This window comes from Vidua chalybeata, chromosome 10, assembly GCF_026979565.1.
Source record: "Vidua chalybeata isolate OUT-0048 chromosome 10, bVidCha1 merged haplotype, whole genome shotgun sequence".
NCBI lineage: Eukaryota > Metazoa > Chordata > Aves > Passeriformes > Viduidae > Vidua > Vidua chalybeata.
The window spans coordinates 15,422,860-15,435,851 of NC_071539.1; the positions used below are offsets into that span (position 1 = coordinate 15,422,860).

General features: G+C 36.5%; 1 protein-coding gene across 1 annotated transcript in view; it reads left to right on the forward strand.

Moving 5' to 3' along the window:
- Positions 1-12,992, forward strand: part of DNER (delta/notch like EGF repeat containing) — a 114,145-nt gene that overhangs the window by 43,008 nt on the left and 58,145 nt on the right. The window contains exon 2 of the mRNA XM_053952265.1: positions 3,253-3,549. Within this exon, the coding sequence (XP_053808240.1) occupies positions 3,253-3,549 (297 nt within the window). The remainder of the gene's footprint in view (positions 1-3,252; positions 3,550-12,992) is intronic.

Genomic DNA, 12,992 nt, shown 5'->3' on the forward strand with positions numbered 1-12,992 from the left:
GAAATTCTGTACCTAAAACAACCCTGGATTTTTTAGTGGTGGTCATACTGATTTAGTATTTATTCATGGGCTATATGGATTTGTGTTACTTGCTGCCTTTTCTCTGTGCAAGTCTCTGAAGATAGTGAACTGCACGAGGAGTGGCTAAAAATTGAGTTTGTAATTGTGTACTTGCAGTATACTTGGGTTCAGCTCTTAGTTCTGAGACCAAGGTGTTTTGGTTTTTTCTTTTGTTTTGGTTTAAGATTTTTTTTTGTCAGCTTCAATAGTTTGTGGAAGGATAAGCCTTGAAATTTGCTAGCTTTAATTCTGATGTAGCCATGGTGTTTGCTGTCAAAATGTTTCTCAGATCACTTGGCTAACCATTGCCGCCACCTTGGTGAGGACCAGAGAAACCACAGAAGCATCACAACCAACACAAATTAATCAATTTTATTTGCTTATCTCTTTTTATCTGATAATTAAAATGGACTCTTCAGTTCAACAGAAAACCTATGCACAATTTATTTGTTTTGATAGGCATATTGGAAGATAAATGAGCTTTTGAATTGTTAGTAACTGAGGAATGAGAAAAATTATAAAATCCTGTGAAGTGCTTCATAAGACTAAGTTCTGAGGAAGTTCTGTGGCTGAAGTTCAACATCTATTATTTTTTTTATTCTTCATCTAATCTAAACCGTTTTAATTATTTTCACTTCCACTATGTCTGAAAGGGTAGGGGTGGTTCCTAAAGCACAAGGTGTTCTTCAGTGCATGGCAGGGGCAGCACTGAGCAGGACTTAATAATTAATTAAACACATCTGCTTCCAGTCAAACACGCTCAAATCAGTTTGCATCAAATGGAATGGATCACACAGCATTTTTTATTATTGTGCTTGTAAAGTGAACGGCTACATTCAATAATGGGGGAAGTTCCCTTTATGACTGAAAACATTATTTTTTCTTTCTTGTTACTAGGCTTGCAGATACTAACCATAACATTTTACGTGTGACAAGAACAGTTGAATTACTAACACAAAATAGGGTTATTTTGAATTTGGATTTATTGTGAAAGCATGAGTAAAGAGCTTATCCAACAATAGGGAATCTGCAGTTCTTTGAAACTCAGTTCTAGTCCAAGAAACTAGAATATGAAAAAAACTGTTGCAAGCAATTTTTGAACTGGGCTTTGTTCACATGTCAACACATTTTATCTTCAGTACTCTTAAAGGAAAAGAAAATTTCTATTAATATCTCTGGCACTTGGCAGTGGAGCAAGCTTAAAATGTAACTGACAAACCATAGAACAGAACTAGTTCCTTCCTGAAAATTGTTCTTTTCTGTCACTTAAATATTATTTTGGGGAGAAGAGATGTAGAAATTGTTCTTAGAGAAATTAGGTATTCTTTTGATTCGCAGGGGAAAGAGACTTTAAGGAGATAAGGCCTTCTGAACATAAAACCCCATACTTCCTTGATATGTCAAGGATATATATAAAAACTTGCCATACAGTTGAGTGTCAAAAATGAAGAAGAGTCAGAGCTTGACCCTGATGTCTAATGTATCATCTTATATGTATGAGATGTGTTCCCAAGCAAAGTAAATAACACTCTGAACTGTGACCAAACCACGAGATAAATTAATAGACCATGTATTTTGGACTGTCCTCTATGGCCTCTAAGCCTTCTACATCAGTCAGGACAAAATCTGACATTCATCATTGACTGTCTCCAAAATTAACTTCCCTGATAATCTTTCCTCTGTTTTCTATCCAAAAATGTTACAGAGTCTGGGGTATACAGAAATTTGAGCCAAAGAAAGAATTCCAGCTGAGGTCAATAATAGTATAGTTTTATATAAGAAGATTTTATATTAGGATTTGGTGTCCCTGACACCAGACCTTTGGATTAGTGGGAAGGTAAAATTCCCAGTGTAGACCCAATACTTGTTTTTCGTTAATGATATTTAAGATTTATGTACTTCTTGAGGTAATTATAACAAATATTTAATAATAAATAACTGTGCTGCTTTACTGAGAAATGTAATACGAAGCATTGCTTATGCAGAGAAGAGCAGGAATATTGAACAGGAAAGAATGGAGTAACCTTTAGGACTGGAGCACTTGGGCGAAATTTGCATTTAAAGATGAGGAAATGTCTGATTCCAGTGATGTGTTTTCCCTTTGATATGAAGACAAGTGAAGGGAGCTGCCTGATGGTCTTGGTCGATGACAGCGAGCCAGCAGTGTGATTTAGCTCTCATTAAGGCAAGCATTTCTTCAGTATTATCTTGGAAGCTGTTTCCAGGACAAGCAAAAGTATTGATGCTTTTGCAAAAGGCAGTGCTAAACTTTCGAGTCCCAGGTGCAAAAACAAACATGTGTTTGGAGGGAAGGGCTTGTCCTTCCTAAGGAAACAGGGCAAGTACAGCTAATTTTTCCAGGAGATGAAACTTGAAGAGTTTGTATATCTTCATGTCTATAAATGCATTATGAATGTAAAATTCAACAGAGAAAAGGGAAGACCTTTAACCTGAAAGTCAGTGATGACATAAGAAACTACAAAATAGCTCTTGGTAAATTCAAGATAGAAATTAAAGGCATACAAGCCTTGGACAGCATTTTTCCTACAGCACTGAGCTTAGTCTTGTCCATGCTATTACAAATGCTGTTTTAAAAACAGGCACAGTTTTGCCCCTGCTTTCTAATTCCTGTTAGAGCGCTTTCAGCTCCCAAATGAATTGGACTCTGAAACTGCTGTCCACAAAATGAAGTGTAGGTAAAAGACCCAGTTCTTTTACAAAGGAAGTTGTGTCCACAAATAGGATTGTGTGATGTTGTTCACTCTGACCACACAGATGCTTTGTAACCTGCTGATCTGTACAAGTGCTGTGCCCTTTCCTATTTCTGTTACTCCCTTAAATTCCAGCATATCTGATGTTTTCCCAGAATAGGTCACTCTTTTAAGTCTATATTTGAAAATTTCTGATAATGAATGGTGGTCACATTCCTTTTTCCTGTTTATCTCTTTGCTTGAATGTGGCAACAGTGAATTAGCATAAATGGTCTGAGGAAAGTAGTTAATATAGATTAATTTGTATTCTTTAATTCTTTGAATTTACCTCCTTGAAGATACATCAAAGATGAGTTTGGTTCATAGATATGTTCAGAAGATGAATACAGTAGGGGGAAAGAATCCTGTTTTATGGTATTTTTAAAACCAGAAATAAATCCTTCATAATCAGTAATTGACCTATATGATATTTTTTTTCCAGTTTGTTTCAGATCCTTGTGCCAGCAACCCCTGTCTCCATGGTAACTGCAGCACCAGCGGGGATGGCTACCTCTGTCTCTGCAGTGAAGGCTTTGAGGGAACAAACTGTGAACACTCACCCCGGAGCCTTGCAGCCTCCCAAGGGACAGAGGCCACCTCACCCCGGCACAGCAGCCCGGCCTCGTCCACCCTGGAGCCTGACATCGCTCTGCCCCGCTCCAGAGCCACTGTGACGTTACCTACGTGGCAGCCGAAGGCAGGACAGAGAGCTGTGGACCTCAAATGGGATGAAATAGAGGTGAGACTATTCAAAGTGAAAATTCACTGACAAAAAAAACCTGTAAAGTGTTATTTTCAGATTGTCATTTCTGCATGGCTTCATGATGTCCTCATGAGAAGACTGAAGATATGATCTCTGCCCTGAGTTAATAGGCTGATGAAATTAAAACAAAACCCCATTTGATCCATGTTATGAGTAATGGACTTAAGTTGGCTAGTGTGTTATATTAGATACTTCTTTGAAATGGGATAATATTGATTCTTCCAGTCAATTGTGTGACACCATCTCTCCAAACATCAAATAAACTTAGGAAATGCTAGAAGTTAAAGCAATACCTTTAATATATTTTTTGGTATTTGCTGTTATAATTGCATTTTGCTACATGTTTCTGCATTATTAAGACAACATAGTTACTTGAGGATTAAAAGTGGTAGTTAATACATTACACAGGGCACAGCTCTAGGGATGCAATGACAGTGGTGGAAACTTTGAAATGTTTAAATTTTAAGCATTTCTTGTAACTCCTACAAAGAAATCTCTGTCAAAACGTAACAATATCTGGTAAAACTACAGCTGGAAACACACAACGTATGATCCTTAAGAAATATGATCTTTGCTTTCCACTGTATTGTACTCTGCCCTATTTGTAATGCTTAAATGTTTTGCATGGACTCAAGTATCTGCAAAAATTAAAAAAAAACTGTCAAACTTAACCAAGTTATTGTTAAAGTAATGATCAGCTTAGTATGAAGTGCTAGGAATAATGAAACTAGTTGCTGAAAAATTACTTTAATTTCTGTAGGTGAAAAATTAGAATTTTTGTGGCATCGTTTTCTTTTTGAGAAAGGCCTTGTAATATAAATTTATTTCAGTTTGTTAATGAATAAATAGGTAAAATATCAGTTGTATCTTTTTTTGAAATGTTTCAATGAGTTTGATTCTCCTGAGGTGTTTTAATATACTGCAGAATGAGAAAGTGAGCAGGAAGGAGTTTAATCATGGAACAAGTGTATTTTTCATCACTCTTTGCTGGCCCAAACAAATTTGTTGATGTTTCCACTGTAAAATTCATTTAACCAATTTTCTGTAAGTAGAATCAGACCATGTAAAATATATGTTTGGTGTGTTAGGGCTCTGATTTTAGCTGAGGTATAGGTATTTATTGGGCTGTGTTCCATTCAGTGGGAGTGCTGGTGGGCAATGTCTGGAGCATAAAGCTTTAGTTCCTGGAATTCCATCTCCCATATCTATTTTACAATAGAACATATGTCGGGCACCAAGGATGGAGTTTGGAGAAAGCACTGAAGCAGAAACAAACAATGATCTGCTCTTATTACTTAGTTTAAATTCAGTCTCATCTCTGCATGGGTGGTCCATATGTCCTGATCAATTAAGGGCATGCTCTTCCCTGTACCAGATTTCCCTGGTGTGTCTTCCTCAATTTGTGGTCTGGTGTTGTATAAGGAACATTTCTGCCTGGTTTGTGTTTTAGGTAGATTCAGTAAGAATTTCAGTAAAGCAGATAATTCACAAGTGAGTGTTTCAATAGCTGAAATTCACCCTTCTGCATGTCTTCTGCTACCTAAGAAATACAGCTATGTCATCAATTGCTATTGCATCACTAACACTAGCATAGAAAATACTTGCTATCCTATTAGAGAATTGCTTGTGTTGATATGTTTTAATATACTGTGATGAGTCTTGTATTTTTGACAAGCTCTCCAATGTGCCGTAATGACCTTCTAGCTTGTTCTTTGGAAGTCACAGCGAGAGAGATGATTATCTGAAACAAGGAGATTTCAGTTCCTGATTCAAGACATTGATCTATATTAACTGAGGAGAGTTATTTGCCTGAAGGTCTGTGTTCCAAAGCCTCCTTGGTGGAGGTTTCAAAAGTCAAATGTGTTAATAACAAAAACACTACCTTTCCTCATAGCTGTAAGAACTTCACAAAACTTGATCCATCTTCACTCTCTTAAAAGGAAAAGTAGCTGTAGGTTTTGTATTTCAAAAAATGTTCTGTTTTGATTTTTGAGTTTCAGAGGACAACAAATTTAGAAATGATATTATGTTGTTGGTTTTTTTTTATAAATCTTCCAAGACAGTCTATTTTCCAAATTATTCCATACTGATACTGGAAGTGAATTAATGTTGTTCAGACCCTTTTGTCTCAGATAGAAATTTTGCCAGACTCTTTCCAAGTGAAAGCTCTCACTATCTTGCAAGGATGAAGTTTCCATGAAAGCTTTTCTGCGAAGTTTTGGGATCTCAAAGAATGAACACCTGAGAGAAGTAAGCTGTCTAGGAGAGGCATGATGTGTGCTTACAGTTGGACATGTTTTCTGTATTCCTTGGACACCAGGGATAGCACTCTTTGCTGGAATCAACTGTCTCAGTAGTGTCTGTGCCTGTAGGTAACATACAGATGTCTTTGGATGCAGTTTAATTTCTGAGTGCTCTTCATATAAGAAATTAACCTTTTCTTGATGTGCAGATTAAGGACTAAAACCATAGATCATAAGCAAGAATTTTTTCTCTCAGTTGATTTTCTTTAGTATTATATGAATTTATCTTTGTGCTCATCCATTGAAAGATAATTCCTTTTTCTACTTGGGGCCAGTGGTTCCTCTTGTGAGAGAGATCCAACTGACAATCCACATTTCCCCAGTTCAATCATCTTTTTTGTTAAAGTGTATAAGAGATATTTATTAGCCAGTAATGGAGGAAAAAAGAAACCATCTCATTAATCCTGCTCAATTAATGTATTTAATAAAGGTTTCAGTGTACAAAATCATCCGTAAGACTATCAGCACCATACTCTTATATACAGCTTTTCATAATAGACCTGAAATTCTTTTCAAAGGAAATCAGCTGTATTATTCCCATTTTATAGACTGAGATGTTGAAGCACAGAGCAGTGAAGTGATTTGCCAGGTGCGCAGCCAGAAATTAGAATGCTGAGCATGTGAGTCCTAGTCTAACCTTCTATTTATATTGCAATTTTGTGCTTAGATTCAAGGGTTTGGAACTAATGATTAGAGGCTACAATAAACTTCTAATTCCTCTTGCAGTGGGGACAGCATTTGTTTTATGTGTGTCCTTAGCCAGTAAATTGCAAGCCTTTAAGAGTGTGGCTGAATCAGGTGTAAAATCCTGAGAGTGTTCTTGCTCTGCAGCAATGGCAGAATTATTCTTTGAGTATGTTCTTCAAACAGGAACCTTTCAGTCTTGACTACTTTTATGTGTTGCTAAATGTTTGTGCATTTTTGTGGTCAAAGTATGGTATGGGTGCAGAAGGAGGAGCAAAATCTGAACAAAAGCAGAGGAGAGATCCATTTGATATTGCTAAATACAGAATAGAAACTTGATCCTTAAAAATGACATCTTAGGAAAAACTTTCATGTGGAAATGGGTGAAGGTTGGAATATATATGCTTGTCCTTTTCTTACCCTATTTTCTTGACGTTCCCTCTTATTATTGCTTTTAATTGCTGGAATGTGTGTAATTTTGGTTTGACTTAGAACAGATCTTCTAACTGTGTGTAAGATTTGTTTTTGAAATCTCTATAATTTTTCTTTTGCTCTGAGAAAAAGATACTCTACAAACACATAAGGAGAATAAAGGAAGCACAGATTTTGGTAGAATAATATTAGCTTTCTTCTAGGATAAATCTGTGACTTCACTAACTCTCTCCTCTACAATGTTAGTTTACGGAACTTTTTGTTTATATATAAAGATCATTTTCATAGACAACTTGATGTAAGCATCTCTGGATGGGTGCTACTCTTCATTATATTTATTTTCTAAATAAAACCCTAAATGTCTCTAAAAGCTCAATATGCTTAAACAAAACTTATATGAAGTTCATACAAAACTCAGTTTATTATGTTCCATTACTAAATCATGTTTAATAGATAGTCATAAATAGTAGGCTTCCTAAAATCAAAGCTCTTTAAGACAGAAATTCTAGTGAGTACAATTACATCAAGATATTGAAGGTCTTCTCTTCTGAAGCTATTTTGGTGAGTGGGCTCAGGATTTCTGGTTATCCAGAGCTGTTTTTGAAAAGTGTCTGGATTCATTTAACTACTCCTTCAGGAATCATCCTGTTTTAAAGTCCTAGAGAGTATGAGGGGGAAAAAGAGAAAAAAGCCCCAAAACCTGATGTGTTTACTGCCTTTCAGTGTTTCAGTGTAGAAATATCTATAGCTGACTTGACAGTCTTAGGATGAAGTTTATGTCTCAGCTTATCCTCCAGTGACCTGAGCTCATACACTGCATGCCAAGATTTGACTATGTGGAATTTTTGCTCAATGAACTTGTTTACATACTGTTTATCTTTCTTTTCAGAACAGCTCCATATACTCTGGAATAATAAATGACTATTAATTCTTCATGGAAGTAATCTTTATTAAATGACTGTGCTGTGATCTAAGCAGAGGATAGGCAGCTAAGCCTACACAGCCACTTGCTCACTGCCCCATCAAGTGAGATGGGGGAGAGAACTGGAAGGGTAAAAGTGGGAAAACTCATGGGGAGATTAAGGCAGTTCAATAATTCTGAAAAGGAGAAATAGAAAACCCAAACAAAACAAGTAATGCAAAAAGTCCTAGTTACTCACCACCAAGTAACTGATGCCCAGCCAGTCTTGAGCAACAGCAGCTCTGGCCAACTTCCAGCCCCCACTCCCAGTTTTATTGCTGAGCATGGCCTCCTGTGGTGTGGGATATCCCTTTGGTCAGCTGGGATCAGCTGTCCCACTGTGCTCCCTCAGCACCTCCAGCCTACCTGCTGGTAGGGCACTCTGAGAAAGAGCAAAGGCCTTGATGCTGTGTGAACACTTTAGTGATAACTAAAATATCCCTGTTATCAACCCTGTGTTCATCAAAAGTCCAAAACATAGCACCATGCAAGCTATTGTGAAGAAAATTAACTCCACCCCAGCCAAAACCAGTACAGACTGAATGTCAGATTTTAGGAAGCTGACAGTGAATTGGTGGATGGCTTGAGACGAGAAGGCAGCTTGCTAATATGATCATCTAGGTAATCTGTCATTGTGTAAGAGAGCCTCCTGTGCCTGCTGATGCATCTTGGTGTGATGGCACTGATAGTCTGTGACAGAAAACCAAAGTTTTAATAATGTTATCTGGAGGATTGCTGTGCACTGGAATGTGCTAGATCCTCCCGGTAGTGTGGTTGCTGACTCTACAAAGTGGCTCTTGGTCAGATGAGCAAAGAAACAGACTGCCAGCAACAGAATTTGTTGGGTGGATGTGCAGCCTCCCTTACACAAGGTTTTAGTGCTGTGATAACTGGTAAGCCTTCTTCATCTGATGCTGTTTTTGGATGCAGTCTGTCAGTCTCCCCCTGGTGTTCCTCAGAGAGGCACTACTCCTACTCTAAACACTTTTGCTTTTCTCTCCCACTGGTGAGATATATTAGAAGTAAACCTTGATTTTCTTTCTCTTCTGGTTTTCTTTCAAGCATTGTCCCATCTGAAATTGTGCAGTGCAGTGATGTGGAGGTTAAGCTAAATGACACTAGATTTGTCAGAAGCAGTAGCTTTTCTGTGCTATAGGGCAAGGGTACTGGAACTGCTTTTTTTTTCTGTTAGAATTTTGTTCTGAGTTCAATTTCTGTGCTAGAAATGATCCTGCTTTGTTGCTTGACATCCTGACAATAAGTAGACAGTGCTAGATCTCTCTTTTATGGTTCTATTCTGTTGTCTTTTATTTTGCTGCCTCTCTTTTCACTTTTTATTTGCCGACAGCTGTTCAAGGTCTATAGTTAGGATCTAACCTGTTAGAATCTAATTAGGATATAACCTGTTTTATTTCTTCCATATATTATTTTTCCTTGCATAAGGAAGACTGCCAAACATGTTATATTTCTTAGAAAATAAGGGATACCTCTTGCCACACTTACAGGGTCCTGCAGGCCCTATTCTGATAGAAAAGTAGTTATATGTTCAGAAAAGCCAAAATTGCATTTTATGAAACTTGCTTTATTGAACTGAAATTTAATATGAAATCCCTTGGAAGAAAATCTGAAAGACCTAGCATTTACAAGACCATTCATCATACTGCAACTGTCATGACAGTTTCTGTCCTACTGAAGAACTGAAAGGTTTTCTTTCTTAATGACCATGCCAGTTTTCATGGGGTTCCACCCCAGAACACAGCCTTGCTTTTCTCAAAAAACTCGTTTTCTCACTCCTTCCATATCATAATGTCTTTTCAAATACGTTTAAAATTTTGGGTTTTTTTTCACTTTTAAGCACTGATCTTTGCTGTAGGATGAGTTTGTATCCATCCTTTTTATTTAGTTCAAGAATTATGTGTGCATTCATATATTCTGTTTAATTCCAGACTAATTTGCCCCACCTTGCTCTGGCTGCAAGACTGTGCAGAGTTGTCTGTTACCTCACTAGGAGGTAAAAACAGCTTTTTGAGATGAAAAAACAAGAGGTTGACCAGAGAGAACATTCTCAGAACAGGAGCAAAGTACCTGAGTCACGGGTATCTGTGTGTGCCAGAATGTGCACACAAATGCACACATAATTTGTGGTAAATTTGGGGATATTTTCAAAAGAAGCACTTTCACTGTATGCTGGGGTGGGGTTTAGTGAAAGCTGTGGTGTCACTGAATTGTCACTGGCAATTAACAGGAAAGACTTAATAGGCAATTGGCTTATGGGGTGAATTTTCACTGACAGCATCACAGTGTAGGTGAGGTTCAAGGCACCTCTGGACTTTTTCCAGTCCAAACCCTAGCTCCAAGCAGGGTCAGCTAAAGCAGGGTGCTCAGGACTTTATTCAGCTGAGACTTAAATAACTCAGAGGATGGAAAGTCCACAAGATACCTGGGCAGCCTCCTCCACTGATTGGAATTATCTGTTGGTTTTCAGAAATATTAATACCGTGTTGAAAGGGTAGTGAGGAGTTTCTAAGATGCATATGAATTTGGCCATCCTACTTACAAACCACTTTTAAATTTGAGGAAATTTTGCAAGAAGTAAAAGCCTTCTGCCATTCTATGAACTTGGGGTTGAGATACAAAAGAAATGCACTGTATCGTGGCAGCAGAATGGCTGGATTTTGCACTGTCAGGATTAGTCTGCCCGTGTTGATAAGACCTTGTAGAATTACAAATGTCTGCTCAACTTTTCAAGAAATCTACTATGAAATTTCATATACAATAGCTATCTTCAGAGAACTAATTTCAGCACTGAGAGACTACATAAATGTAGGCTTAGTCTGTATGCTCCTCTTCTCAGCCTTATTGAATTAAAGTCTAGTACACTTAGGAAAGTAATAAAGGCACTCACTCATGTAAAAATATTGCTTTGGGATTTATGTATGTATTTCAGCACTTGTTGAATTAAGTGTCTATCTCATTATTCTGGTTTTGTTAGGCAGGAGAATATCTGCCTAACTCATGCTATTTAATTTCTTCAGAAAAGTTGTAATATGGAAGAACAGTCTGTTTCTCTCTTAGGCACCAGCCTTGATTTTCTTTACAATCTCTTCTATACCACTGCCATGGCCTGGTAAGGAAATCTAACAAAATCACTGCTGGCTTGTTAAGGCCCAGGTGGAGATTGTAGGAATAAGAGCTCTCAAGATTTCACTCTTGCTTTCTCCAATGATGCTGCTCTTTTACCTATGTAAAGTCTAAAAGCATTTGAAGCGGAAATATAGTTTTTGTATATTATGTTATCTTTTAAAAAAAATATAACACAATTTAGATGCAAACTTATGGAACATTTATGTAAAGAGGAATTCTGTATTTACTGTCAACAATTTGATATTTAATAATTTTAAACTCTAAATAAGGTATTGAAGAACAGTGTTGGATGTATTCTCTGACACAGGAGCTTATCTTTGTATCAGCTCATAAATATACTTTACACTCTGGAGGGTGCCTGAAGGTTTTATTTTCTTTGGTGACTATTTTTAAAGTAGCTGCATCATTTGTGTAAATGTTTGTAAGTCTTTTCCCCAAGAACCTCTTGCTGTTCTGACGTTTCTGTACTAAAAAATGCTTCAGGAGAAGTGTTGGATGTCATTGCAGTTATGTTATGTTTTCTTTTGATTGTCTTTAAATGACAGATACCTACTCTATTTGTATTTTTTACTTTACACTAGGAATGATCTTTATTTTGTCCTCTGAAAATCATTAAAATATATTTCCCAGTGACTTCAGTTTTAAATATCTCCTACCAATTCTAGCAGCCTTTTTTTTGTTTGTTTGTTTTTTGTTTGTTTGTTTTTGTTTGTTTGTTTTGAGAGTGAAAATTACGAATTGTTTTCATTTTCCAAGTTTCCTTTATTGTTGTAATATATTGGTTGTCTTTGCCCTCATTCTTCAGCAGTACAGTTTTGCAGAATGCTCTGTTAAGACATGAAAGAGACACACTTAAAAATCTTTATAAAAAATTCTCACAGCTGTGAAAAACCTGCAATTTGTTTCTTAATTCAGGTGTCAAAGCTGTCAATTTTGTCTCCACAGAACTTGGCTGAAATAGGACACTGCTGAGACCATTTTTTTCCATATGAGAGTTACTGCTTCTTCCTATGGTTTTTGTCTGATCCAAGTATCAGTGTTGTTAATATATAAAAAATTTCAAATTTCAGTTGTCATAAAATCTGGGTTTAGCATCCTACTGGTTTAGATGGTTATTTTACCTGATTCTTAGAGCAGGAAGTCAAGGCCAATTAGCCATAGAGCTCCTAGAAAACGCATCAAATATTACAGATCTCTTAATAAAAAGAGTCAAAATCATGCATTTTGCCTTCACTCTTCTAATTATCTTTGAAATATTTCCTATGTGTGTTTTTCCTGCTGAGTAATCCTAAATTCTGATGTGTTTGCCTCAGACCAAAAAATTTTTTTGTTTCATTGGGTTTTTTTCCATTTTATGAAGGTTGAATCTCTCAGGTCTTGTTCTGTAGCCACTTTGTTCAGCTCTTGCTTCTATGATTCTTTTATTTTTATTCTAGTTGTAAAGACATCAATACCTTTTACTTTAAATCTTCTACTATTAAACAGTAAGGTAAATTAAATGCTTAAATTACAATTTCCCCACTATCTTTTAAGGTAATAGATGTATGAATCTGTAAAGCTGTAGAAATACTATAAAAACAAGTGTATTTTAGATGTAGTATAGGAGAGAATAGAGGTACTTATTTCTTTTTTCCCTTTGTTCCAGTAGGCATGCAGATTCTCAAAGAAAAAAGTTTAAATGTTGGCAAATATAAAAGGAAGAGTATTAGCCAAACTAGTTTTGGATGCATTCTACATTGACCATTAGGTCCACACTTTGACTTCTGAGATTTAAAAATTGCACGGGATATATTATCATTTTGCAAAATTCATTTCAACAAATACAATAAAATTGCTTCTTGTTTTATTTTCATGAACTATACGTATTCATATTATATACTTCAGGAAATTCAACA